Source organism: Pleurodeles waltl, chromosome 6 (genome assembly GCF_031143425.1).
Source record: "Pleurodeles waltl isolate 20211129_DDA chromosome 6, aPleWal1.hap1.20221129, whole genome shotgun sequence".
Lineage (NCBI taxonomy): Eukaryota > Metazoa > Chordata > Amphibia > Caudata > Salamandridae > Pleurodeles > Pleurodeles waltl.
Genome location: NC_090445.1, coordinates 441,718,252 through 441,743,631, shown reverse-complemented (window position 1 = coordinate 441,743,631; position 25,380 = coordinate 441,718,252). Strand labels below are relative to the sequence as shown.

Sequence of the window (25,380 nt, the reverse complement as noted above, 5' to 3'; positions counted from 1 at the left end):
ACTCTCTAAAATAAAACATATCTAGGTTAAAGTGCGCAGCAGCTGGCCTAGTTTGCTAAAATAACGTGTCTAAAACTATAGCTAAAATGGCTACACAACACCCTCCCCTTGCCTGTTCAAAGCCTAATTATGTATAAAAGCTACTAAAATGAAATATAGGGATGTCAATGACAAGTTAAAGACAGTCAGAGTCGTTTTTAAGATCGCCAATCGAATCCGGGATAATTGAAGACAGGAAATCTTCTACTTCGGCAGGTGGTAAATTAGGAAGTTCATCGCCAAGGAAAACCAAGGAGCGTTCGTGTTCCAAAGCCTGAGCTCCAGCCAAGGCAGCAACATTCCGTGGTGTGCCCAACAGTGGGTTTAGAGATGCATGATCCACAAAGGGCAACTCATAAACAGCTTCCCGTAGCAAATGCACTTTCAACACGCATGTCTGGTAATGAGCCTTCAGCAAGAACATCAACAGATCAGCGTTCAGTGAAAGCAAGCACTGGGTAGAATGGCAAACATTCAGTGCACATTCATAAGAGCACCAGAGACACCGAAACACGGGCTGCACATAATGCAAAACCGGTCTGACTGACAGAGACCAGTCACACTCCAATTGCTCCAGGAGTGATGCTCCAAAGTACTGCGCGATGCGTTCATGACACAGCTGTGCTGGTGGAAGCGCTTTTAGTCGTCCTTGTTGTAATGGGACAGCCATTGCACAGAAAAAGTAGCAGTAGCATGATGCCACCTATTATAGCCAAAGTTATTGGTAATCCCCTGAAAATACTGGAGAATATTGAGTGGATGGCTGAAGGTATTAAGCCAAATATTGAGGAGAAGGTTTGAACGAAACCAGAACCAACAGCCTTAAAGAAATGTGCGATTCCAGTAGTACCGAACGCATTAAATATCCGTCCCACGAGTTCACCAAAGTGTCTTGGAAAGTTAGTACTTAAAAGGGACTGTATCTCTGCTGATGACCTCGCAACCTGAAACGCATAGGTCTCGCGTGCAGATGTAAGCGCCACATGTTTTTGAAACACAGCCTTGAGTCTGCTCAACTTGCCAAAATTTACATTTGAAGTAGCAATATGGGGCCAAATCTCAGCTACTTCCCTCTGTCGTATAGGAGGGAAAAAGTACATTCCTGCAGCATGTAACAATTTTGGAGACCGAAATGACATAAACTATTCCGACTCTCATCCCACAACAGCTCTCACTATTGAGGACACAGCTGCCATTCGAAAGCACCTGGAACGCAGGTCTAATAAAGGGGACTGGGACTCCCTTTAGATAACAAACTATGTTCGCTGCCAAAGCGTTATAAGCCTGTGCAAGGACAGCTGTTAACAAACCATCAAGTGGCTGACAGAAGTCTCACATTCACTACTGCTAAGAAGGACCTCTTTCATGTCACTGAGGCATTTGTATGAGAAGGCCAGCTCCCACACATCATGGATGTAACTATCTCCTAGCCTTTCATATCTGCCCACTGGAATGTGTTTTAAGCAGGATGTGAATTGAAGTGTTGAAATAGGCAGATTAATGACCCCATGTATTAACCATCCAGCAGATGTTATTTCAGCCACAGTAAAAGCAAACTTATGACTCTTTCTTAGCCAAATATGCTGATTTGTAAATATATTGTTTGGTTTTATTTGAGTTTGGTCTTCTGATACAGCGACTGCATTATTCTAGTGTAAACAGTTGAGAGTGAGTAGTAATGAGATTTAATCTTCCAAAATGCTTTTTAACTTTTCTTCCCTGCAGTGGCACAACAGGGGCCTCTGGAGGTTCCGAAGTGTGGGGGGCAGGGAGCCCTCGAGCTCCTGGGGGACCGTTAGAACAGTACACTTTGCACAAGCAACAGGCCCCTTGGGTCCAAGGTCAAGGGGGCTCCTTACGGTACTTTGCAGGGTGGGGGTTACAAAGGTTGAGTTGAAATGGTCGAGGTATAATGAGGGAATGACTTAAATAGGAGTTTTGAGCCGCTGAAAAAGAAAAGCTGTCTTAGGGTGTCTCCATCCTTCTACACTTGAGTAATTGACAGCTGCCAAACATTATTGTAAACAAAAAACAAAAAACAAATGGAAGGATTGTGGATGTCTTTAACTGACAAAGCTCCCCCCACTCCCCCAAGTTGGCCTTGAAGAATTGTAAGCAGTTTCTGAAGGAAGCTAAAATGCAATATTTTGCCAATAAAATCAAGACAGCCAACCACTCGCCTCAGAAGAACTTCTGTGACTAATAACCCCACATCCTTGAAACTCCGTTCCTCGGTCCTACAAGTTTGGAAAGGATTTTTTTTTTAAAAGAATAAAATCGAGGTCATTACAACCAACTATGCAACTGCAGCCCATTGCCGAGTCGCAGTTTTAGAATGTTGCACTGTGTTTAGAATCTCTGCTCAGACACTTGATGAATGCTAAATTTCACATTCTCTTACACCCTTCTCCCTCTGCTGTTTTACATAAAGTATGTCCTTGCTCCTGTGATTCTAGGTCATTGCAGTTCTTCTCGGTCATCTGTTATAGTCTTACTTGATTTCGGAAAATAGTATTCTTCTACGTCTCTCAAAGAAAGCAGATGCTGATCCACAGGTGCAATTCTTTGAGCCTTCACCTCTGTTTCAACGATTTGTGCATGCAGTTATTGAATCTAATAACTTAGCACATTCACCTGTCAGGCTTCTGCATGAAATATATGCCTGAATCTGATCTACTTACTGTTACATAGATACTGTGCCAAATTTTAGACCGGGACCATAGAGTAGTCGTTACAGTGTTAGATTTTAGCACAGCCTTTGACATGATCTCCCGTTTGGAATGAGCTGCATTCTGTGGTCGAAAAACGTAAGTTATAACGGGTTTATGCAGTTCTAAGTTAATGAATGACAATTTGTTGAAATGGAATAGTGTGAATAATAGAATAGTAATAATTCTTGGTTCCTCTCCCTCCATCTGGAAATTCTGTTGGTGGCCAAGTGAATTGGGACAGTTGCCATCCGCAGTGGAATCAGCTAAACGGCTTGGAATCTATGTGGATAAGCTCTCATTTTGGTTATAAATTAGGCAGTTTGTCCTAATTCTTCCACATGCACTTGCTTTGTAAACTCTTACCCTACCCTTGCGACTAGCAATAGGAAAACTGTGATCCGGGCAGTAATTCATTATCACGTGGGCTATTGAAAGTTAAACAAGTTTTTAATTGGTAGCCTGCAGCTGAGTCAAAATGTCAAAGCAAAGCTTTAGCTAAATCACCCTTAGTACCCCTCTTTTCAAAAATAGTTGAGAGAACTGCACTGGCTCCTTGTTCATAAGAGCCTTTTTGAAGGCATTGTGCCACAGGTCTGTTATCTGGCGGGAGGGCCCCCAGAATATAAAAAGGCACTTCAAACCATACTGTCCTACGAGCTTTCTCAGTTTAAGAAAATTTGAATGGGAGGGCACTTGTTCTTGTCCCGTACAATCTGAGCTTGGAGTTCTTTTGTTCTCGAGCTTTGTCAGAATATATTTAGGAAATTCCTAAAAACTATGCTGTTAGCTCTGTGATTTAGCTTTTTCCAGTCATGAGCTGGCAAGAGCACATCATGAGCTAGCAATAGGTCACCCTTTTGAGATATTTGTTTTGTACACTTTATAAAAAATATAAATAAAAAATAAAACCATACTTTGTCAAAATGTTTTATATTCACCTTTGGTAATGATCTAACTGTAATATACTCTGTTTCTGACCAATAATGTCAGCATCTCCTTAAAGGCAGACTCACCTCTTTAATTTGTGAGCCCCATTTTAGGTCTAGCTTTATCCAGACCTTTTGTTTTTCCATAAAAATACTTATAAATAAATTATAAATATACAATCAAAGGAGCTTTCCGTCCGCCGCTGCCTTCTTCAACTGGTTTGTTCAGCTGCCATTCACTTTTTGCTTCTGCCCACCACAAAATACAGATTGGGACATTGGTTCAGCCATTTGGTGGCTTGAGGGGCAGATGTTTGAGTGACAGCATTTCATCCAAATACTTTCTTCTTCTGCAGACCTTCAAGTAACAAAGGAGTCCACAGGCAGTTAATGCCACTGCAACCAGCATTTGGACCAGTTACTGACTTTTTCTCCTCTCCACTCAGACCAGCTTTAGCAGAATGAACTGAAAGGAGTGGAAACTGTAGCCTGATGCTTTGCTATTCTGCTAAAAAATGAATTAATAGTGTGCAGGTGCTGCTGAGTGGTGTTTGATCACTGCTTGGTTAAACACAATATTATACAAATTAGCAAACATACCTGCTCGGGTAACACCAAAAGAAAATCATTCCTTTTTAATGTTTGAGACTGTGATAGATAATTTTTATCTTTCCATGACCGTAAGTAATTATAACTTTGTTAAAACTTACCTTCAAGAGGAGCCGTCTCTTTTTTATGTTGATGCCTACCAGCCAGCTCGGGTATCGGGTTGCTAAAGACCTCTTGTGGGCATTCTGAATGCTGACCTAAGAATGTCTTCACCCATTGGTTACCATTGCCTTTTTTTTCTTTTTTTGGTAACTCACATTTGTTTGCTCTCTTTTTGCTGGTTATGTTTGTTTTACACTGTCCATCAGGTCTTTGTCCCTCCCATGGAGCTTAACCTGTTTACTGTATTTTATCAAAAGTGCTTTCTTTCTGTAACAGGCCTTTAGATATTGTTCTTGTCATATTTGCTGTGCATTCACAGAGGTCAAATGTCAGGCTCTGTCTTCCGAGGATGCTTGATGTTTATTTTTCTTTCTCTGACTTCAAAGTGAGAGGATTTATCTGACAATCTGAGGGTGTGAAAGGAAAAGCTTCTTTCTAGCACACAACAAAAAAATGAAAAGTCTGTAAATGAAATGTGGAAACATTTCAGAATATATCCGAATTAGAGCACAAATGAAGCACATTTTTTTGTAATTCTGAAATGTGGTGGAAACAAATATTTTAAAGTGATGAAAACAAATCAATACATGGGGTGATGCCATTTTCACATATTGTGCGCTGTTTAGTGATCAGTAAAACTGTATGTCTTTCCAAATGTAATGGTCATTAAAATGAAAATGTGTTGTCTGTAATGGCAGTGCGCTACTCCACCATGCCTACTTTACTCTATGCAACTCAATAGCACACTACTTTACTCCACTCTGCACCATGCTGCTCTGCACCACGCCATGCTACTCTCCTCTGCGCCACTAACTTTTAGTCATGCTGGTGAACAAAATGGCTAAAACATGTTGGCAAAACCAATAGCTCTTGCACAGGCTAGGCCTGTTGGCTTTGCCATTGGTTGTTTTTTTTTATTTTTTTTTTTACTTACACCTCCAAATCAGTACTGCTTTGCAGGAGAAGCACTTTTTTTTTTGCTACAAGTCGCAAAAGTCTGCTTTATAGCTGAAGATTTAAATAGTAGTGCGCATGTGCAGATTCTTCTTTTTTTTATTTTTTTGAGCTCGGGATATCTCTGTTGAGAAAGCCTTGGTGATTTTAGGACATGAGTGAGCTTACAGCAACAATGCATTTCTTCCCTTGTGCTAGAAATGGGGTCTGTAGTTGGCAGTCAGTCTTTACACCCTGTCCAAGTAGGGACCCTCGCTCTAGTCAGGGTAATGGAGTTACACTCCAACAATAACTCGTGCTTACCCCCTTGGCAACCTGGCCTGAGCAGTCAGGATTATCTCAGAGACAGTATATTAAGTATTTGTTCTGACACACACAGTAACACAGTGGAAACATTACATATGGACACCACACCAGTTTAGAAAAATAGCCATTATTTATCTAAGTAAAACAAGGCCATAATGACAAACATCCAACACCCACAAGCAAAGATATACATTTTTGAAGATTAAATCCTAATAAAGCGCTTAGAAACACAATAACTCCAATTGTGGCTATCACAACTTAATTGACGGAGTAATTCCCAACAGTCAGACGCCACTCGCAAGGAAGTGCGGCGCTAGTCACTGAGTTGCATGGGCCCCCATGTACAGTACCTTAGAAATGCGGGAAACAAAGACGTTGCATGGAGTCGGGGCAGTAAGGCATCGCTGGAGCTGGTGCGGAGTCTGTTCCTTGTTCCTTTCTGCAAGGCAGGGGAGGTGAAGCCTTTGGTTCCTTATGTTTGCAGGGGAGGTGATTCTGTGGCAAGGCATCAGATTCTTGCGATCCGGCGTGGTCGATGAGTCTAACGGGTCAAGACGCGATGAGGTGACTTCGCAGTGTTGCGGTCACGCCACAGGCGCTGCTGCAGAGTCGGGTGCCACAGACGTCAGTGACACGACACTCAGTACTCACAATGTCGTGGGACTTCAGAGACGCTACAGTGGCTTTAGGTTTTGGATGCGGGCAGCGGCACCAGTTCTGGAGTTGTCCGGAGTCGATGTGCCTGGTTCTTCTTGTTTTCACCAGAGTTCTCTTCCAAGGGACCAGGAACTGTATTTGGCACCACTTGGCAAGCCAGGACTCTCAACAAGAAAGCCCCAGTGCTGGAAGATGAAGTCTTTGATGTCCCTGAGACCTCTAACAGAAAGCAAGCTCAGTTAAAGCCCTTGGAGAACCTTCGAAAGCAGGATGTAGAAAGCAAAGTTCAGTCCTTTCACTCCCAGGGTGAAGGTAACAGCAGGAGGCCAGCACAGCAAAGCAGCAGGCAGAGTGACAGGTCCTCCTCAAGCATCCAACTTCTCTCCCCTGCAGAATGTCCTCAGTCCAAACGTGTTCTGAAGTTGTGGGGTCAGCAGTCCAATACCTATACTCATTTCTGCCTTTGAAGTTGGCAAACTTCAAAGGAAAGTCTTTGTAGTGCACAAGACCCTTCCTCTCACTGTTCTGGCCCCAGATACAGTCCAGGGGGTTTGAGACTGGCACAGCCTTATTCAGGTGCAAGTGTCAGCTCCTCCCTCCTCTGTAGCCCAGGAAGACCCATCAGGATATGCAGGACACACTACAGCTCCCTTTGTGTGACTGTCTAGAGTGAATTCACAAACAGCCCAACTGTCAGTCTGTTATATCTGCTGCTCTGGATGTCACTGTGGATTGGTGCCTCGGCTGTTGTTTCGTGTGGATTTGTATTGGAGTGGGATGCTTCACCCCTGTGCCGATGCCGCCCTGCAGGGTCTGTGGCCCCTTAACAAAGCAATGTGGAAATACATATAGATACAGATATAAATATTGATATAGTTATAGATATATATAGTCTTCATCTTTCTTCATCTGTTGGTCTGTTCAACAAGTGTCACACACATTTTATTTCCACCCAGGTCAGAATGGTGCAGTGGGTTAGCGCTCCTCATCTATTGACTTTCTTCACTGTGAGTTGTGAGTGATGCCATTTTGCTTGTACAAATTAGCATATTCATTAAAAAAAAAAAGTCACTTTAGTGCTAGGGCTGGTGTGTTAAAATCTGCTTTCAGTTGATGTTTTATTTTTTTTATTTTTTCCGTTAGTATATATTTGTTTAAACACCATATTTAGGTGGCAGCAATTTATCATTTTTTTGTTGTTTTTCTTCCTTTCAGACTTTTAATGCGTATTGCAAATGTATGCAAAAAATAAATAAAATTGAAAATGGAGCCTTGCCCAATGTAGACCTATTGGCTTTGCCAATGCTTGCTATTTGATATTGACTATTCTGCTATATAACCAGTCAGTATTCACGTTGAGTTGGAACATTCATATTTTGAACATGTATGATATATAATTGTAATCGCTATTCGGACAGCTTTTATTTTAAATCTTGCTGAAGAGACTGAAAAGGATGGCCGATGTCCATAAAATACTGTTCCTAAACTGTTGAGCACCATATTGAGCCAAAGAGACCGTCCTCTGTTAGACTCTTGTCTTCCCACCACATTCCTTCTCTATTTGTCTATAGTTTCCTTCCCCTTCTCTCCTTTTCCCTAACAGCTGACTACAAAAGTACTGGTTTATTAAAAAATTACTTCTCATTTTACTTGGTCCTCTCCAAATCTAACTTAAGTAACATTTTTGCAAATTAGTTAACGGTGCAGGAACTGTGAAACCTTACTTGGACAGCTTGCAGAATGATTATTGGCAAAAAGGCGCTGTTAATTTTATAGTGCTAAAGGCTGAGCTCTTTCTGATTTTTGGTTACCTGGGAGAAGATTTGGAATACAAAGATGGAGTGGTTATTGACATTCGTCCTTAGCTTTGTCTGCACAACTGTTGTTCAGGGGCAAATCTTGCGTTGTGGGAGGCCGATAGCAGCTCTTCTGTGGTATGATTCAGACGTAATATTAAGTTTGTTGTGCTCTCAGTACATTTCATAAATAATCAGCTTTTAAGGACCCTAATGAACTTCACATGAACATGTCTAAAGGTTGCATCTTAGTAATATACTACAGGATCTAAAGAGAAGTTCACTCCTCTCCACTATGAGGGAGTGGGCAGGTGAATCCAATTTTAAAATGTTCTCTCTCCCTTTCGTTTCCAGGAAGTTGAGATTGTGGTTGCCCCATGCCGAAGCTCCCAGTCAGCAGAAGTCACTTTAGGTGACTGCCTCAAACAGTTCCTACCTGTGGTCATTTATTCCATTAGTGAGGAGAGCCTTTCACCGGCAGACATACATGAACTCCAAGAGATCAAGGACAAGTTTACCTTGCCGATTTTCTTCATTCGGGTACCAAGGTCAGGAATGAACCTGTCGCCCTTTGGCAATGCAGAGAATGAGCGCTCTACCCTGTACTGTCAGTTAGCAGATATGAATTACCTGCAAGCCACCTGCTGTTCGGCTCAGAGCATACTTGTGGAACAGTTTGATCGTCTCGGACAGCTCAGCCTCTTTGCCCGACAGGTGCTGAAGATCCACTTGGTAGACATAGCCACCGGACTGAACCAAATTCACAACCGGAGCTTGGAGTTCTTCATCAATCAAGCTTTCGACATGCAACGGGACCTGCAAATCACTCCCAAGCGCCTGGAGTACACACGCCAGAAGGAAAACGAACTCTTCGAGTCACTCAAGAGCATCGCCAGCCGTGAGCAGGAAGGAATGAAGGACATGATTGTAGAGACTCTGAACAACATGAAGGATGAACTACTGGAGGATGCGGCGAACATGGAGTTCAAAGGTAATGCATGGCTGCCGTTTCTATTTAGATGCTTTACTTTCACATAACAAAGGGATTTTGTGCGACTTACACAAATGTATTTCAAATATAGTACAATTAGCCATAGTTTAAATGGCAGTGTGATAGAACAGAATTGTGAAATAACCAATTTATTAACCTACTGATTAACAAATAAGGCCAGATGTGCCAGCTAAGATATTAAGGGCATGGTAATTGGAATGACAACCACTTACATGATTTTGAAATGTGCTGGGGTAGAAATGGAATTTCGTTTTTTTTTTTTTGTATTTTCTTTTAAAAATGTTAAATGTTTTTAATGGCACAACAATGAAGGAAGTGACAACCTTTCAAATGTTGAACATTCGGTTAACACTTATTTGAAAAGAAAGTTTCTAAAATGGTGCTGTAGAGATTGACTGATGTAAGATTAAAAATCCCCCCTCTGCCGTGCTCTCCTGCCTTACCAACTCATTGGAAGTTGCCGGTATCACAAAAGGAACAGAAATTTAAAGAATGAGTTCAATTGCTTCCTGAGACTTGCATTGCCAGTGACCTCTCTTGCTGCAGGTGTCTCTGGTTTTTCACCTATCAGCTCGATACAACTAGCCCCACTCTGGGCACTTTTGTTTATTTTGGCCACTGTTTTCATTTTTGACTGACTTAACTAATGTTATTCATCTTCATTGCATACTGTTAGACTGACCTCAAGTAGAAATTCCAGTGCAGTTGATAGTTCTTGGAGGCTTGAATGTGATGTTTCTGATGGATGATTGTAATTGCAGATTCCGCACTTGTAAAATATCCAAAAGTGCCAAACTAGATATGGGAGATTATTCAGCATGGCCCCTGAGTACCAGTATAGGTGGCGTGGTATGGTATGACTCCCTGTCGACTCCACTCTGCCTCCAGTAGTGATGGCTGGAGCTGCATAGGAGTGCCACCCTAGCATGCAGATGTCGGGTCTTTTCTTTCCATGCTTTTGTAAGCAGACCCAGAGCTAGTTCCTATTTTGTTTTGAGTCATCCGTTGACAAGACTTTTTCTCTCAAATGTCTTTTCAGTGTGCAAGGGAAACCTGTCCTCTATGAAAACTACAGGGTTTAAACCTTGTTGGGAATATCTTGAACAAATGTCTGATAGATCGCCACAAGATGTCTCTCTGATGTCTTGGTTTGGCCCATAACTCCAAGTCTTGTAGGGAGAGTGCCCTGATAACCCCAAAGATGATCTGGGAACACAGAGCCAAGCTGTAAGTTTCTGAGCACCGCAGTAAGTCTCCTAATGCATACTCCCGCTTGAAGCTGATGATCCAGACTAGTTCCTATCTTGGGGCCAGTCCTGCAACAGGTCGTCATCGTGGTCCAAGTCTTTAGGTAAATCCAACCCTCGAGTGGCAAATAAGTCAAGATGCCTCTGTTCTTGCTCCCAGTCCCCCACCCTGGAGCTGATGTCTCTGCTAATTCCGATGTGCCCTGAATTTCCAGGTCTCCTGGTGACTCACACCTGATTTAGGGATTTAAGGAGGTCATGCTCTGCCTCTTAGGCACCCTACAGGCTCATTCTGTTGCATTTTCAAACCCATGGAGTTATCCTTTCGGATTACTACTGACTGGTACGCTCAAGGTGCGGCGTGTGCCTCTGGAACCCACTATGGGTTCAGCTAAGACTTCAGAGCCTACTAGAAGCCTAGTACCACAACCCATGCTGGTTCCTGCTGGGTTGCGCTGCTGATGGCAGAGGAGGATGTTGATCTTATTGTTCTGTCCTGATTTTAAACCAAATCTGTCTTGACCTTGGCTGAAGCAGTCTTTTGGCAGAGTTCCATGCTCCCAACCCCATTACACTGTGGCTCTGGTAAGACATTGACTTTGCGAAGGAGCCACCTTCCAGTACTCCTCCACCTTTTCCAATCGGGCTCCAACCAGAGCCGTCAGCTTTTGACAATGATTGTGATGACGGTGACAATTTCTTCATGGAATATGATGACCATTTGTATCTGGGCCTACAGAAGGCGAGTGGACTGGATGCTTCCCATAGCATGTGGCTTGGTTCTCCCACTGGCCGTTCTATGTAAGAGTCTGCCTAGTTCAAAATGGTCCTCAGACATGTGGTTGAAGTATTATATTTACAGTTGCTTTCTATTGAGGTTAAAACCAGCATCCTCACTGAAGTGTTGCAGCCTGGACAGAGGTACTTGGAACAACAGTTGCTGTTCAACAAAGCTCTGACTAATCAATACCCTCATGGACACCTGGGGTAAATCTTGCTCATACTTGCCTCTACATAGACTGGTAGCACGTCTCCACCAACCCCCAACAGGTGATGCTACCTTTCTGATGGGAAGAGGATGCTTTCTCCACTAGCCTCCCCCTCAGATCATTTAACATCTGCTGATTGCTGGGGGTGGTACTCCCATGCATTATGGAGCATGGTCATGGAGTAGTCCCAGAAAGATTTCATGCTAATTTGGCACAAACTATTCAAGATGACCGAATGCAGCCAAGGATGTTAGGAGGTCCTGCCTGAACACGATCATTTAGGCAGAGCGTTCAGCCCTAGAGCGGTGCCCCAGTGACACACATGAATGAGCCCCACTGGTTTCTTGGGTGGCATCCAGAAATCTCTCACGGATATACCTTTTGACTGGTCTTGCCTTTTTGACAAGAAGGCAGACTCCACACTTGAGTGCTTCAGAGAGAGTAGAGCTACTGTGCTCCCTTGGGTTTTCCACACCTGCATGGCAGTATCACCAATAATTTCTAAGGGTTTGGCATATAGGTAACGCTAAGGTCCACCACACCAACAATAGGGCTTTCTTTTGGGTAGTGGGGGGGGTGGCAATAACAGATCAGACAAGCCCAGGTCCTCAGGGACAGTGAAACTCATAGTCCCAGACCCTCGGGCAACAGCCTTTAAGCCACTTTAGTTGCTCTTAGTAACACATGACCACCCGGTAGGGGGCAAGAGCAATCCTTTTCTCCACAGGTGGCAAGCTGTAATATCCGATAGGTGGGTCTTTCAGATAGTCCAGTGAGGCTATGCCCTTCTATTCTCTTCCATCCCTCTGCATCTTCCACCCTCATCAGAATAGTTTTGGAACAACTGTTTGTCTACTATAATGCTGGACATTTGTGCTCTTTTGGACAAGGGAGCCATAGAGAGAGGTCCTCAGACAGAAACTCTGAACTGGGAGCTACTCCATTTATTGCCTTGTGCTGAAAAAGGACAGAGGCCTCTGTCCTATTTTAGAAGTTCGTAAACACCCCTCCCTCCAATACCCTACTCCTAGCCCGCTGTCCAGAAATGCTCGTGCTATCAGGCCTAGATATAATAACCTTGAATATTTGTGTATTTAACATCAGATGGTGTTCTGCTCAGCTTCAAACTAAGAGGGAACAAGGCTAAAGAATGCAAAGAATGCAGCACTCTTAGTCTGAGTAACAAATTTTCTAAGGTACTCCCTGGATCTCAAACGAGAACATACAAAAATATTAACGTGCATTTAACTTGAATGCAGCAAGACACGTGCAAATACTAAAATAATCACAGCAGTTGAATAATAATAAGCGGAAAAGGTGCAATACATCAACAATGAATATGTATGCAGTGGATATATGTATATGTTCGATGGCATGTGTAGCTGCAGTTACACATGCTGTGCATATATCACCATCTAGTACTGGGCTCGGAGTGTTACAAGTTGTTTTTCTTCGAAGAAGCTTTTTATGAGCCACAGGATCAAGAGACTTCTCCTTTTGGTGATAGTGCGCATGGGCATCAACGCCTTTGTTAGATTGTTTTCTTTCCTCCGTCTGGTTCGGACGTGTTCCCTCTCGCTCCGGTACTTTTGGTTCGGTACTATCTGAACTTCTCTATCCTTATCTTAACGTCAGTTTAGTTTTCGAACGAGATTTCTGACTACACTCGATCAGATTGTAGCATCTGGTTCGATTAAACGCCCTTTCGGGCACCTGCACCCTTATCGGGCCTACTGTGTAACAGGCTCATGGATCGGACTCCATTCAGATTCTTTCCTCGGTGCCACGCCAAGTTCCCATTCACCGACCAGCATTCAGTGTGTAACCGCTGCCTTTCTCCAGACCACCAGCAAGAGACCTTACGAGATCGAAGAGCAAGGCGGTTGGAGATGGCGTTGAAGTCCACAGAGCAGACGCCCAACATCTTTGGTGAGAAACGGGCACAGACGGCAGTCTCCATTCTAGACTCTGACTCCGATTCAGATGAGGACAGCCAGGTACTCCCTATGGTGCAGAACGTGAGTACACCAGCTCCTTCTCAACAAACTAAAAAATCACGGAAGGCCTTGGGTATATAATTGCTTGCTAGCCATGGTTTGACCTGACAACATAAAATCGTTGACCAACCCTCGGGTTCGGTGCCAAAAAAGGCCAAGACTTACTCCCAACAACAGACTGCCACGCCTGTTTCAGCATCGAGTTGAAAGATAGAGGCTTCCACTTCCGAGCTGAGTCTGCTTCATACTACATTGGAGCCAAAACATCCACGCTCCTCTTCAGATCCGAAACATCGAAGCCCATCTTCGTAGCCAAAAACACTTTTCCCCTACTGCTCAGACCACTTTTTCAGCCCGTATGAAGCATACTGCCACCTAACTTTCGAAGCATTCATTAGGAGGCAGAAAAACAGGTTTCATCTTCAGAACAGGAGAGAAATGAGACAGACATTATACCCATTCTTGAGGTCATGGACCATAAACAAAGGAGGATTCAAATACAGAAAGAGACTGGAAAGATTATTGCCTCTCCTCCTCTAATTACAAAGAGGAAATTAGCATTCCAGTAGAGTTTGGATGCTGGCCCTTCACCGGCAAAAAATATTTCAATATAAGGAAAAGCCAAAGACTATTCAGCTTTCTCCACCACATTCGCCTTATCTTTCCTCTTCTCCACCACCTCCTACTCCACCACCACCAACAACTTCACCCACACAATCCCATGCTTCTTCAAATGGGGACTATATGGGTGATAGTATTTATGACATGGATCCATGGGACATGTATGACTCTGACCCAAATCCACCCTGTGATCCTGATTTATATCGTACAAGACCATCTCCACCTGAGGATACCAAAGCCTGTAATCAAGTCATTTCCAGAGCAGCCACCTATCATAGTGTGCAGATACTCTCTGAGCCATTAGACGAGGATTTTCTATTTAACACTCTATCCTCAACTCACAAACAATACCAATGTTTGCCAATGCTACCTGTTATGCGGAAACATGCAGATGACATTTTTAAAGAACCAGTTAAGGCCAGGGTGTTAACACCTAGAATAGATTAAAAAACATAAAGCAGCACCAACTGATCCAGTTTTCATTTCACAGCAGTTACCACCAGACTCCATTGTAGTCAGTGCAGCCAGAAAAAGCACAAATAGCCAGTCAACAGAGGATGCTCCTCCCCCTGATAAAGAAAGCCGCAAACTCGATGCAGTGGGCAAAAGGGTGGCAACTCAGGCTGCAAATCAGTGGCGCATTGCTGTTGTATCAAGCTCTTTTAGCTACATACGACAGGGCACATTAGGATGAGATGTAGGAGTTCCTGCAGTACCTCTCAAAGGAACACCAGAAAAGGGCACAGCAGGTAGTGGAAGAGGGACAAGCCATTGCCAATAATCAGATCAGATCAGCACTCGACACAGCTGATACGGCAGCCAGAGGAGTAAACACTAGCATCACAATTAGAAGACATGCTTGGTTGAGGTCTTCAGGCTTTAAGCCTAAAATACAACAAGCGGACATTAATATGTCTTTTAATAAGCAGCAACTCTTTGGACTGGAGGTGGACACAACCATTGATAAATTAAAAAAGGAATCCGAGACAGCTAAGGCCATGGGAGCCCTTTATACAAAACCTTTTTGGGGCTCATTTCGCAAACCTCGATTTAGAGGCAGTTTTAAGCCACAAATTTCAGAGGCCTCTACATCCCAGCAAAAACAGGGACAGCAATATTATCCCAGGGGGTCTTTCAGGGGCTCCTTATAGAGTATGCAATTTCAGATCTACAGGTAAATCCCCTGCTGCAAGAGGTGCCTCCACCTCATCAAAGCAGTGACTTTCCCTGCACTCCCAAACAGCATACATCTCCTGTGGGAGGAAGACTGCAATATTTCCATCCTCACTGGCAACAAATTACAACAGATCAATGGGTATTGTCAATTATCCGTAGGTTATTGCCTAGAATTTATCTCCACTCCACCAAACATTCCACCCCGTTCACACAGGCTTTCTCTCGAACACATTGCCCTGTTAAAACAATAGGTAGAATCTCTTCTGCTCAAAGATGCAATAGAAATGGTTCCCATCAGTCAGTAAGGGACAGGAGTATATTCTCTATACTTCTTTATACCAAAAAAGGATAGCACTCAGACCAATTCTCAATCTCAGACCTCTAAATCAATATATCCGGTCAGAGCATTTTCAAATGGTCACTTTACAGGTTGTCATTCCCGTATTACAAAAACAAGATTACATGGCAGCATTCGACCTAAAAGATGCTTACTTCCACATTCATATACATCCAGCACACCGCAAGTATTTAAGGTTTGTGGTAGCAGGCAAACACTATCAATTCAAGGCACTACCCTTTGGAGTATCAAAAGTGCCAAGCGTATTCACGAAGGGCCAGATGTATCAAAGGGCTTTACCCATTCTGTGTCTATGGGAAAATGTGTTCGTACATATGGCCCAAAATGTCTAGCAATAGTTGCAGCATACCTCAGAAGACAGCACATACATGTCTTCCCTTATCTAGACAACTGGTTAATAAAAGCCAGCACCATTCGAAACTGACAACTGCACACACAATACGCAATAGATACCCTACAAAATTAGGGTTCACAATCAATTACCAGAAATTTCACTTTCAGCCAGCACAAATTCAACCTTATCTAGGAGCAATTCTAAACACTCAGTCAGCATTGGCCTACCCGAATCGATAAACGAATCCAAGCGTTTCACACACTCATATCCCAATTGCAGGTCAATCAAACTTGCACAGTAAAGTTTGTCATGACGCTTTTGGGAATGATGGCATCAATGCACGTCTAAACATGAGAACACTGCAACAGTGTCTCTCGCAACAGTGGTCTAGGCACAGTGTCAATTGCAGGATCTAGTGTTGTTGGAACACAAAACTTGCAAATCTCTGCAATGGTGGAATCACAAACAATTTGGAAATGGGCAGTTCACAATCACATTCACCTGCTGGCAGAATACATCTCCGGGATACACAACCAGCTAGCAGACCTCTTAAGCAGGACACAGCAACAAATACACAAATGGGAGATTCCCCCACAAGCAATTCAACATTACTTTCAGATGTGGGTAATACCAAACATAGACCTTTTCGCAACAAGCGAAAATGCAAAATGCCAAAACTTATCGTCCAGATACTCACACCCTTAATCCAAGGGCAGTGCTCTATGGCTCAATTGGTCAGGAATATTTGCTTACACTTTCCCCCTCTACCATTCATTCCGTTTCTGGTGAACAAGATCCCTCACACTTCCCTCACTATGATACTCGTAGCTACCACGCGGGCATGTCAACATTGTTACACAACACTTTTGGATCTGTCAGTAGTACCACATCAAAAGCTCCCAAACAGACCAGACCTATTGACTTAAAAAAAGGGTCAGATCAGGCATCTCAATCCCAGTATGCTCAACCTGGCGATTTGGCTCCTGAGGACTTAGAATTTGGATATCTACAGCTTCCACCAGAATATATAGACATTCTAAAACAAGCACGTAAACCTACAACCCAGCAGTGCTGCGCAAATAAATGGAAACGTTTTGTATATTACTACCAACCTAAAAACATTGATCCACTTAAAGCATCTGGGCAGGATATTGTATGTTATTCACTTCATTTACAGAAAGCAAATCTGGCATATTCATCTATTAAAATTCATTTAACAGCAATATCAGCCTAACTCCAAAACAGACAACATACATCTCTGTTTAGAATTCCTGTCATAAAAGCATTTATGGAAGGTCTTAAGAGTTATTCCACCCACAATTCCACCAGCTCTTGAATGGAATCTTAACGTTCTGCTCACAAGAGTTATGGGTCCACCTTTTGAACCCATGCATTCTTGCGCTCTTCAGCTTCTCTCATGGAAGGTTGCTTTCCTACTAGAAATTACTTTCTTAAGAAGAGTAAGCTAAATTCAAGCATTCACTTTAGAAGAACCCTTCTTTCAAGTGCGCAAACATAAAATAGTACTTAGGACAAATCCAACATTTCTACCCATTTCACATTAATCAAGTCAGTGGAATGGCCAGTCTTCTTTCCACAGCCAGATTCAGTTGCTGAAAGAGCTCTCCACACTCTTGATCCTAAAAGAGATCTCATGTATTATATAGAACAAAACACTTAAGAACATTTCAACAACTTTGTGTGGCTTTCCAACAACCTCATAAGGGTAATCCCATTTCCAAACAAGGATTGGCCAGATGGATAGTAAAGTATATTCATACTTGCTATCTTAAAGCTAAAAGGCAACTATTTGTAACTCCTAAAGCACATTCAACTACAAAGAAAGGAGCTTCAATGGCATTTTTGGGAAATATACCAATGGCAGACATATGCAAAGCAGCTAGATGGTCCACACCACACACATTTACTAAACACTACTGTGTGGATGTGTTATCTCGACAACAAGCAAATGTTGGTCAAGCAGTGCTTAAAACACTATTTCAAACTACTTCAACTCCTATAGGCTAACCACCGCTTACTTGGGAGAGGGACCGCTTTTCAGTCCTTGCACAACATGTGTATCTGCAGCTACACATACCATTGAACGGAAAATGTCACTTACCCAGTGTACATCTGCTCGTGGCATGTAGTGCTGCAGATTCAAATGCGCTCTCCCTCCTCCACGGAAACCTGTAGCCGCTGTAGTAATTTATTATGTAAATATGTATTTACATTGCATAGACATCTTCTTTACTTTATTTTTTATATATATATATATATATATATATATATATATATATATGTGTGTGTGTATTTGTACATATACAATTCTTCACTCATTACTTCACCCTCCTGCGGGAATACAATCTAACAAAGGAGTCGATACCCATGCGCACTATCACTGAGAGGAGGAGTCACTCGATCCCGTGACTTGAAAAAAGCTTCCTCGAAGAAAAACAACTTGTAACTCGCCAAGCCCAACACTAGATGGCGATATATGCACAGCATTTAAATCTGCAGTACTACATGCCACGAACAGATGTACACTGGGTAAGTGACATTTTCTTTATGCATGCACACAGCAAAGCTAGACAATTAAAAATGCATCACTATGGGGATCAAATCCAACATCATCCTTGTCAAGCTGTGGAACTCTGGACAGCTGAGACAGGAGAAACATTCCCCAATTGGACTTGTGAGCAGTGTGTCCACCCTCACAATGAGTTCCTTCTGCCAAAGCACCAAGCTTCCCCACCTTATATACCTTAAACAAACCCAAGAGGAAGGTTCTGGTAATCTTCCACCTCCCTTTGAGTAAGTTGGAAATTCCAGCGCTGGCTGTACTCTGTGTTGAAAACACACAAAAATACTGGCCAGATCCCACTGTGAATTCCCAAGACAGAGCTGTACCTTTCTCTGCTACAAACATTCTCAGCCTGGTACACTCTTATCACCTTCGCATCCCCCACAATATGTTCCTTTCTCTGGTGAGAAGAGCAAAAACACATTCAATGTAGAAAACAAGCAGTACATGGAAAAATACCTGCGTCACCAATGTGACGGCATTTGAAGCTAAGCTAAGCACAAAATGGAATCAGTTGTCAGGATGGAATCTGTGATTAAATACAGATAGCATTACAGATGCGTGGCACATATTCCTAAGTAGTTCTTTGTATTGGAAGTTGAACTAAATGTTTGTTTCCAATACTTCCCAAAGAATTTCGAGTTTCATTATTGAGAAGGGTCTTGATGACAGGCTGTCCTTTGACCGGTGTAAACTGTAGTAGATCACTGATCACAAATGCATTTTCCTCAAATAGCTCATCATAGTCTGTCCTTTGAATCTGTTGCATTCTCAAGTGAACAAAGGCAAACATTAAGTTTGAGACCATGCTCACCTCATCGGTGATTGAAAGTTTGAATTTCTTCAGTAATCTTGAGACTTCATGACAAGCTTCACTAGATACATTTTGGTACTCCAGGTTGTTGTCATGTACTGCAGGCAGCATGAGAAGACGATGTAAAGTAATTCCTTTAATATTGTATGCAGCTAATCCAGTGAGTGCTGTTACTACACATGACAAATTACACTCTGTTGTCTTCGATAGGAAAGCAGTGAAAACTTCTATTAAAAAGCTTTTACCAGTGCCAGCTTGACTGCTGATGTACAATAGTATTGGCTTAAAAGATGTGCATGTACATTGTTTCTTCTCATGAAGGAATCCATGCTCAACTCTGGCTTTCACCTCCATGTATATCTATTTTTTGCTTCTCATTTAGTTGTCCAGCTAACTGTTCCAAATCAGCACTTTTCTGTCTTGCTTATTGCATTGCTGCTTGATTTTCTATAATTGGTTGTCAAAGAAGATCCCGACTTAAAGGTCCTGAACTTTGGCTGCTTTGTGAACTCGTAACTATCTCAGCAGCAGTTGTTTTGCAGCATGAATCCTTTTCTGGATTCACATGCTTTGCATCCTTCCTCCATCTAGTGGTTGGGTCCGATATTGACTCTTCTTGTGTTTTTTTTTCCTTCTAGGGCGTCGTCGACCACGATTTGGTGCTAGGTCCGTCCACTGCATGACGTCAGACAGCGCCCTGGAAGTTCCTGTGTGTGGTAGCCATCTTCAGATCCTTTTTTCTGCCATTGGGTCTGGAAGCAAGAAAGGAACTCCGAAGTTTTTTAAAGACCACGCCGAAAAGACAAAGAAAAATGTAAAGTTTTTCCACGGGAAGATAATGCTAAAACCAAAAGAGGACGAGGCAAGGAGAGAACCGAACACATTCCCCGTCGGGAAACACACCAAGAAATCCACAGCGCAGGAGAATTAATCAAGATAGGGGTCATGGAAAACACCAATTTTAAATTTTGCCCTAACTGCCACAATAAGTTTGCCCAGCGCAGCTGGCACAAGTTCTGCAACCTCTGCCTCCCAACAGATCACAGAGATGAGGGCTGCGTGGCCTGTGCCGTATTTGTCCCCAAAACACTCAGAGCACGCCAAAAGCAGAGGGAGGAACACCACGCAGCAATGCTGAACCAAAAGCACCACAAATCGCTGAAGGGAGGTAGGCCTATCCTGCTACGAGGAAGAGCAAGCAGGAGGCACAGAATCAACACAGAGGATTGGATGTTGAACTCCTCGAGGGAGATGCAGAGAAAGAACGTCTGCAAAAAAAGACAAAGGACGTCGAAAACAGACGCAAAAAGGTAAAAATAAAATAAAAAAAGGCACAGAAGGGCTCGTAGGAGAAAATCCCTGAGAAATGATACATCAAGGCAGCCTTGACATCCAAGAAAATGACGTTCGAGGGCCATCCACAATCGGGAGATCCCCCACGGGTCGCAGACCAGGGATACCAAAGAGAGCTGGCCGCTGAAACAGGCGAGACCCCACTCAAGGAATGAAACCCCAAAACCATTGGGGAAAGAGACCCCAAAACCATCAAGGGAACATACACTGAAAAAGAAAAAAAAAAAAAAAAAAACAGCCTTTGACGGAACAAGATGTTGAAAAGGCATTGGAGTTGGAGAAAAAGAGGCAGCGTCTGGGGGCTGAAATGGAAATGCACCTGCAAAGAAAGAAGGACTTCAACAACACACTAAGACAATTTTGAATTCCACCCAAATCCTTGATTGCCTCAATGGACTCTGTAGAGGTAGAAACCCTCGAAGCCCCAGCAACTCCCGAACCACACGAAGAAGCAGAGGGGGGAGTTCTACAACCCCAAGGAAGAGGAAGCCACAGGGAGTTTCAAGGATGATTGGAATGACCTCAAAACAGAGAGCCCAGAGGAGGAGGTTGACAGCTACCCCTCAAAGCCTTCACTCCCTGACGACATCACATGCTACAATAACCTGGTGAAGGGGCAGGAGACACATATGCCGTTCCTCTGGAATAGGTAAAAAGGAGACTCCTGCTTCCTACTGGAAACCGTCATGCCTTTAAGCAAGGGAATTCTATACCTGCCTATGTTACCCAGCATACTGGACAAAGGGAAGGAGGCCTTCAAGGAACCTGTGGCAGCCAAACTGGTTACACAGAGGGTGAAGGAGAAGTACACACCTTGTCCAAAGGGCCCTACATACATTCAGGGAAACACAATGGCTGACTCCTTCATTGTCACAACAGCTAGAAGGAGAAGCAATTCACACTCCTCCACAGGCTCCCCTCCAGAAAAAGAAAGCAAGCGACTGGAAATGGTGGGGAGGAAGATGTTAAGAGAAGTGGCAACACAGTGGCGTATAGCCAACTCCAATTCCCTCCTAAACAGATACGTCCACCAGCAGTGGGACAAAATGAAAAAACTCCCAGAAGGAGATGAACAGAGGGCAAAGGCGATAATACAGGAGGGAAAAATCATTGCCATTGCATGCTTAAAATCCGCTCTGGACCCCACGGACACATCTAGCAGGCAAATGTACACAGGGGCTACACTCAGAAGGCACGCATGGCTGAGGATATCCGGCTTCATACCCAAAGTGCAGGCCTCCATAATCCACAAGCCCTTCACTGGAGAGGCCTTGTTTGGCCAAGAAGGGGACAAGTCGTTACAGAAAATCAAAAAGGACAACAATACAGCGAAGGCGATGGGGGCACTACAATTCAGAGTCAACTTCAGGAGATGGAGCAACATCAGAAAGCCCATAGGAAGAGGAGCCTTTACCTCTGGGCAACAACAAACAACCCAGGGGAGTACCCTACAGGGAAGCCAACAAACAGGGTACCAATAATGGCAACAACCCGCCAGACAACCCTTTTGAGGTAGAGGGAGATCAAGGGGCCAACCTCCAGAGGAGGGGGGGACACAACCAAGTGACTCACAAATGCCCTCAAGCCCCCATGCAGCACCGGTAGGGGGCAGAATAGCCCTGTACCCACAACAGTGGGAGAAAATTACTACAGACAATTTGGTACTAAATGTGGTACACCACGGCTACTGTATTGAACTCTGAAAGTGACCACCACCAAATCTGCCAGGGAAGAAAATAAATCAGTCAACAAAACTGGTTCAACTAAAAAGGGAGGTGTAAGTACTCTTGCTAAAAGAGGCAATAGAAAGAGCACCAAAGGGGGAATTAAACAAGGGAGATTACTCATCCTACTTCCTGGTGCCAAAACAAGACCTTACACTAAGCCCGATTCTGGACCTCCGGTTCATAAACAAGTTCATCCGCACGGAGCATTTCAAGATGACAACCCTACAGGAGATAATACCACTCCAGCAAAGAAGAGATTACATGGCAACCATAGACCTCCAGGATGCCTTTCTGCACATACCAATTAATCAGGCACACAAGAAATACCTCAGATTCATGCTTGAAGGGAGTGCACTGTCAATTCAAAGACTTAGCGTTCGGAATAAAATCATCACCTAGAGTTTTCACAAAATGCCTGGCAACAGTTGCGACATTCCTAAGAGAGGGAGTTCATGTGTACCCCTACCTGGGCGACTGGCTTATAAGGGCACATACAAAGGAGAATTGTCAAAGAAACACTGAAACAGTTATCACAACCCTTAAACTTAGGTTCAGTATAAACCACAAAAAAACTATTGCCACAACAAGAAAAAATCTTTCTAGGAGCCAGACTCGAGGAGAGCACATGCTTACCCTTCCCAAAAGAGAATTCCGGCTATCAAAGAGCAAACTCGCCTTTATCAGAAGGGGCAATCTCCGACAGTGAGGACAGTCAGGAAACTGATGGGCATGATGGCATCTTGCATCCCTCTCATGCCACATGCGAGACTACACATGCGACCATTCTAAGAATGGCTAACCAACAATTCGCCACAAACCACAGGGAGTTAAAGAGGATCTAGCGATTGTAACAGGAAAAACACGAAAGGAGATAATCAAGGGAAGACTTTTCAAAACAGCTCCCTCTGTGACCATCACAATGGATGCATCCCACAAGAGGTGGGGAGTCCACACAAACAATCTAAGCATCCAAGGACAATGGAACTAAACAGATGCGATAAAACACATCAGTTTCCTAGAACTGAAAGCAGAGTTACTGGCCCTTAAAGCATTCCATAGCTAAATATCAGGGAAAACGAAATAAAAACCCACAATACAACAACAATGTTCTACCTGAATAAGCAAGGGGAAACTGAATTGTTTCCCTAAGCAAGTTAGCCCAAGAAATATGGAAGTGAACGATACCTCAGGGGATCAACCTACAAACAGTACACAAACCGGGAAAGGAAAGCATAGAGGCGGACAAACTAAGCAGACAAGAAAACAGCACACTCAAATGGGAGATAAAACAAAGAAGCCTAGAACATCTTTCTTGATTTGGAGCACGTCAACCATCGACCTGTTTGTATCAGAAGAAAACAAAAAATGCCAACACATTTCCTCCAGGTTTCCACACCACCAATCAGAAAGAAATGCCCTGTCACTAAACTGGTCAGGAGATATGCTTACACCTTTCCACAGATTCCCCTAAAACCAAGGGTACTGGAGAAGGCCAGGAGACAAGGAACAAACCTCATTTTTATAGCCCTTAAATGGGCCAAACGAGCATGGTACTCAGACCTACTTGAACTGGCCAAAAGCCAGAGTATAAAGATCAAAACTGAACGAGACGTGCAGGGCGCCAGAATACATAGAATTTGGACACCTAAACATACCACATAGAACCATGGAGATACTAAAGGAAGCTAGGAAACCAACAACAAGTAGATGCTACACATCAAAATGGAAAAGATACCTTCTATGGTACACAGGAAACAATACCCTTGAAGCAATATCTAGGCAGGAGACAGTAATTACCTATCTCACACACCTGCTAGACAGTGGAATCCACTACTCTTCCCTCAAGGTACACTTGGCTGCAGTCATGGCCTACACAAGAGGGGCATTATGGAGAAGTGGCTTCACAGCACCCGTTATAAAAAGGTTTCTGGAAGGATGCAAAATAATTACCCCACCACGAAATGCACCACCCCCGATGTGGAGCTTAAACACAGTGCTAACGAAACTCATGACAAAACCATTTGAACTCATGCACAAGGTCGAACTGCGGTTTATCACATTGAAGACCGCCTTCCTAATAGCGATTACGTCTGTACGGAGAGTAAGCGAGATTCAAGCTCTAACAATGCAAGGACCATACATGCAAATCCACGAAGACAAGATAGTTCTCCGAACAAACCCACAATTCCTACCCAAGGTGGTCACCTAATTCCACTTCAGTCAGACTATATAGTTAACAGTTTTCTTTAAAACCCCACAAACAGAAATGGAGAAACAACTACATACACTGGATGTAAGAAGGGCCCTGATATATTACTTGGAGGAGACCAAGTGACTCCGTGAGGGGAACGATTTATTTGTAGCTAATTATAAGCCCAACAGGGGAGCCTCTGTCACAAAGGGGACTATTGTGCAGTGGATCATGGAAACAAATCAAACGTGCTACACAGCAACAGGCAAACAGCTGCCGCAACATCCAAAGGCACACTCAGCAAGCAAAAAAGGTGCAACCCGGCCATTCATAGCAAACGAGCCCATAGACACTATCTGCGCAGCAGCAACATGGCATCCCCACGCACCTTCACAAAACATTATTGTGTGGACATCCAAATGCATAAAGAAGCCCAAGTGGGACAGAAAGTACTACAGCACCTATTCGCAAGCTCATCATTTTAACCCAGGCAACCCAATTGAAGGGGAAAAAACCGCTACAGAGTCTGATGCAGAGCATGTGAATCCATAAAAGGATTCATGCTGCAAAACAAAATGGTTACTTACCAGTAGGAATAGTTTTGCAGCCTGATGTTTTCTGGATTCACATGCGGCCCACCTCCCCAGAAATGAGAACAGAACAAACAGGTAGGGAATAGGTTGAAAGAAAGAGTTGACAGAAAAAAAAGCACGATGGGGGGGGAAAAGAATCCGTAGATGGCTACAATGCATAGGAACTACCAGGGTGGTCTGACATCATGCAGGGGATTGACCTAACATCAAATCGCGGTCGACGACGCCCAAGAAGGAAAAGAAAATAAAGAGAGACCGTTCTGGTCCCAACCACTAGATGGCAG

General features: G+C 43.4%; 1 protein-coding gene across 1 annotated transcript in view; it reads left to right on the top strand.

Moving 5' to 3' along the window:
• DSTYK (dual serine/threonine and tyrosine protein kinase) overlaps window positions 1-25,380 on the top strand; it is a 327,446-nt gene that overhangs the window by 137,569 nt on the left and 164,497 nt on the right. The window contains exon 3 of the mRNA XM_069238535.1: window positions 8,455-9,091. Coding sequence (XP_069094636.1) covers window positions 8,455-9,091 — 637 coding nt within the window. The remainder of the gene's footprint in view (window positions 1-8,454; window positions 9,092-25,380) is intronic.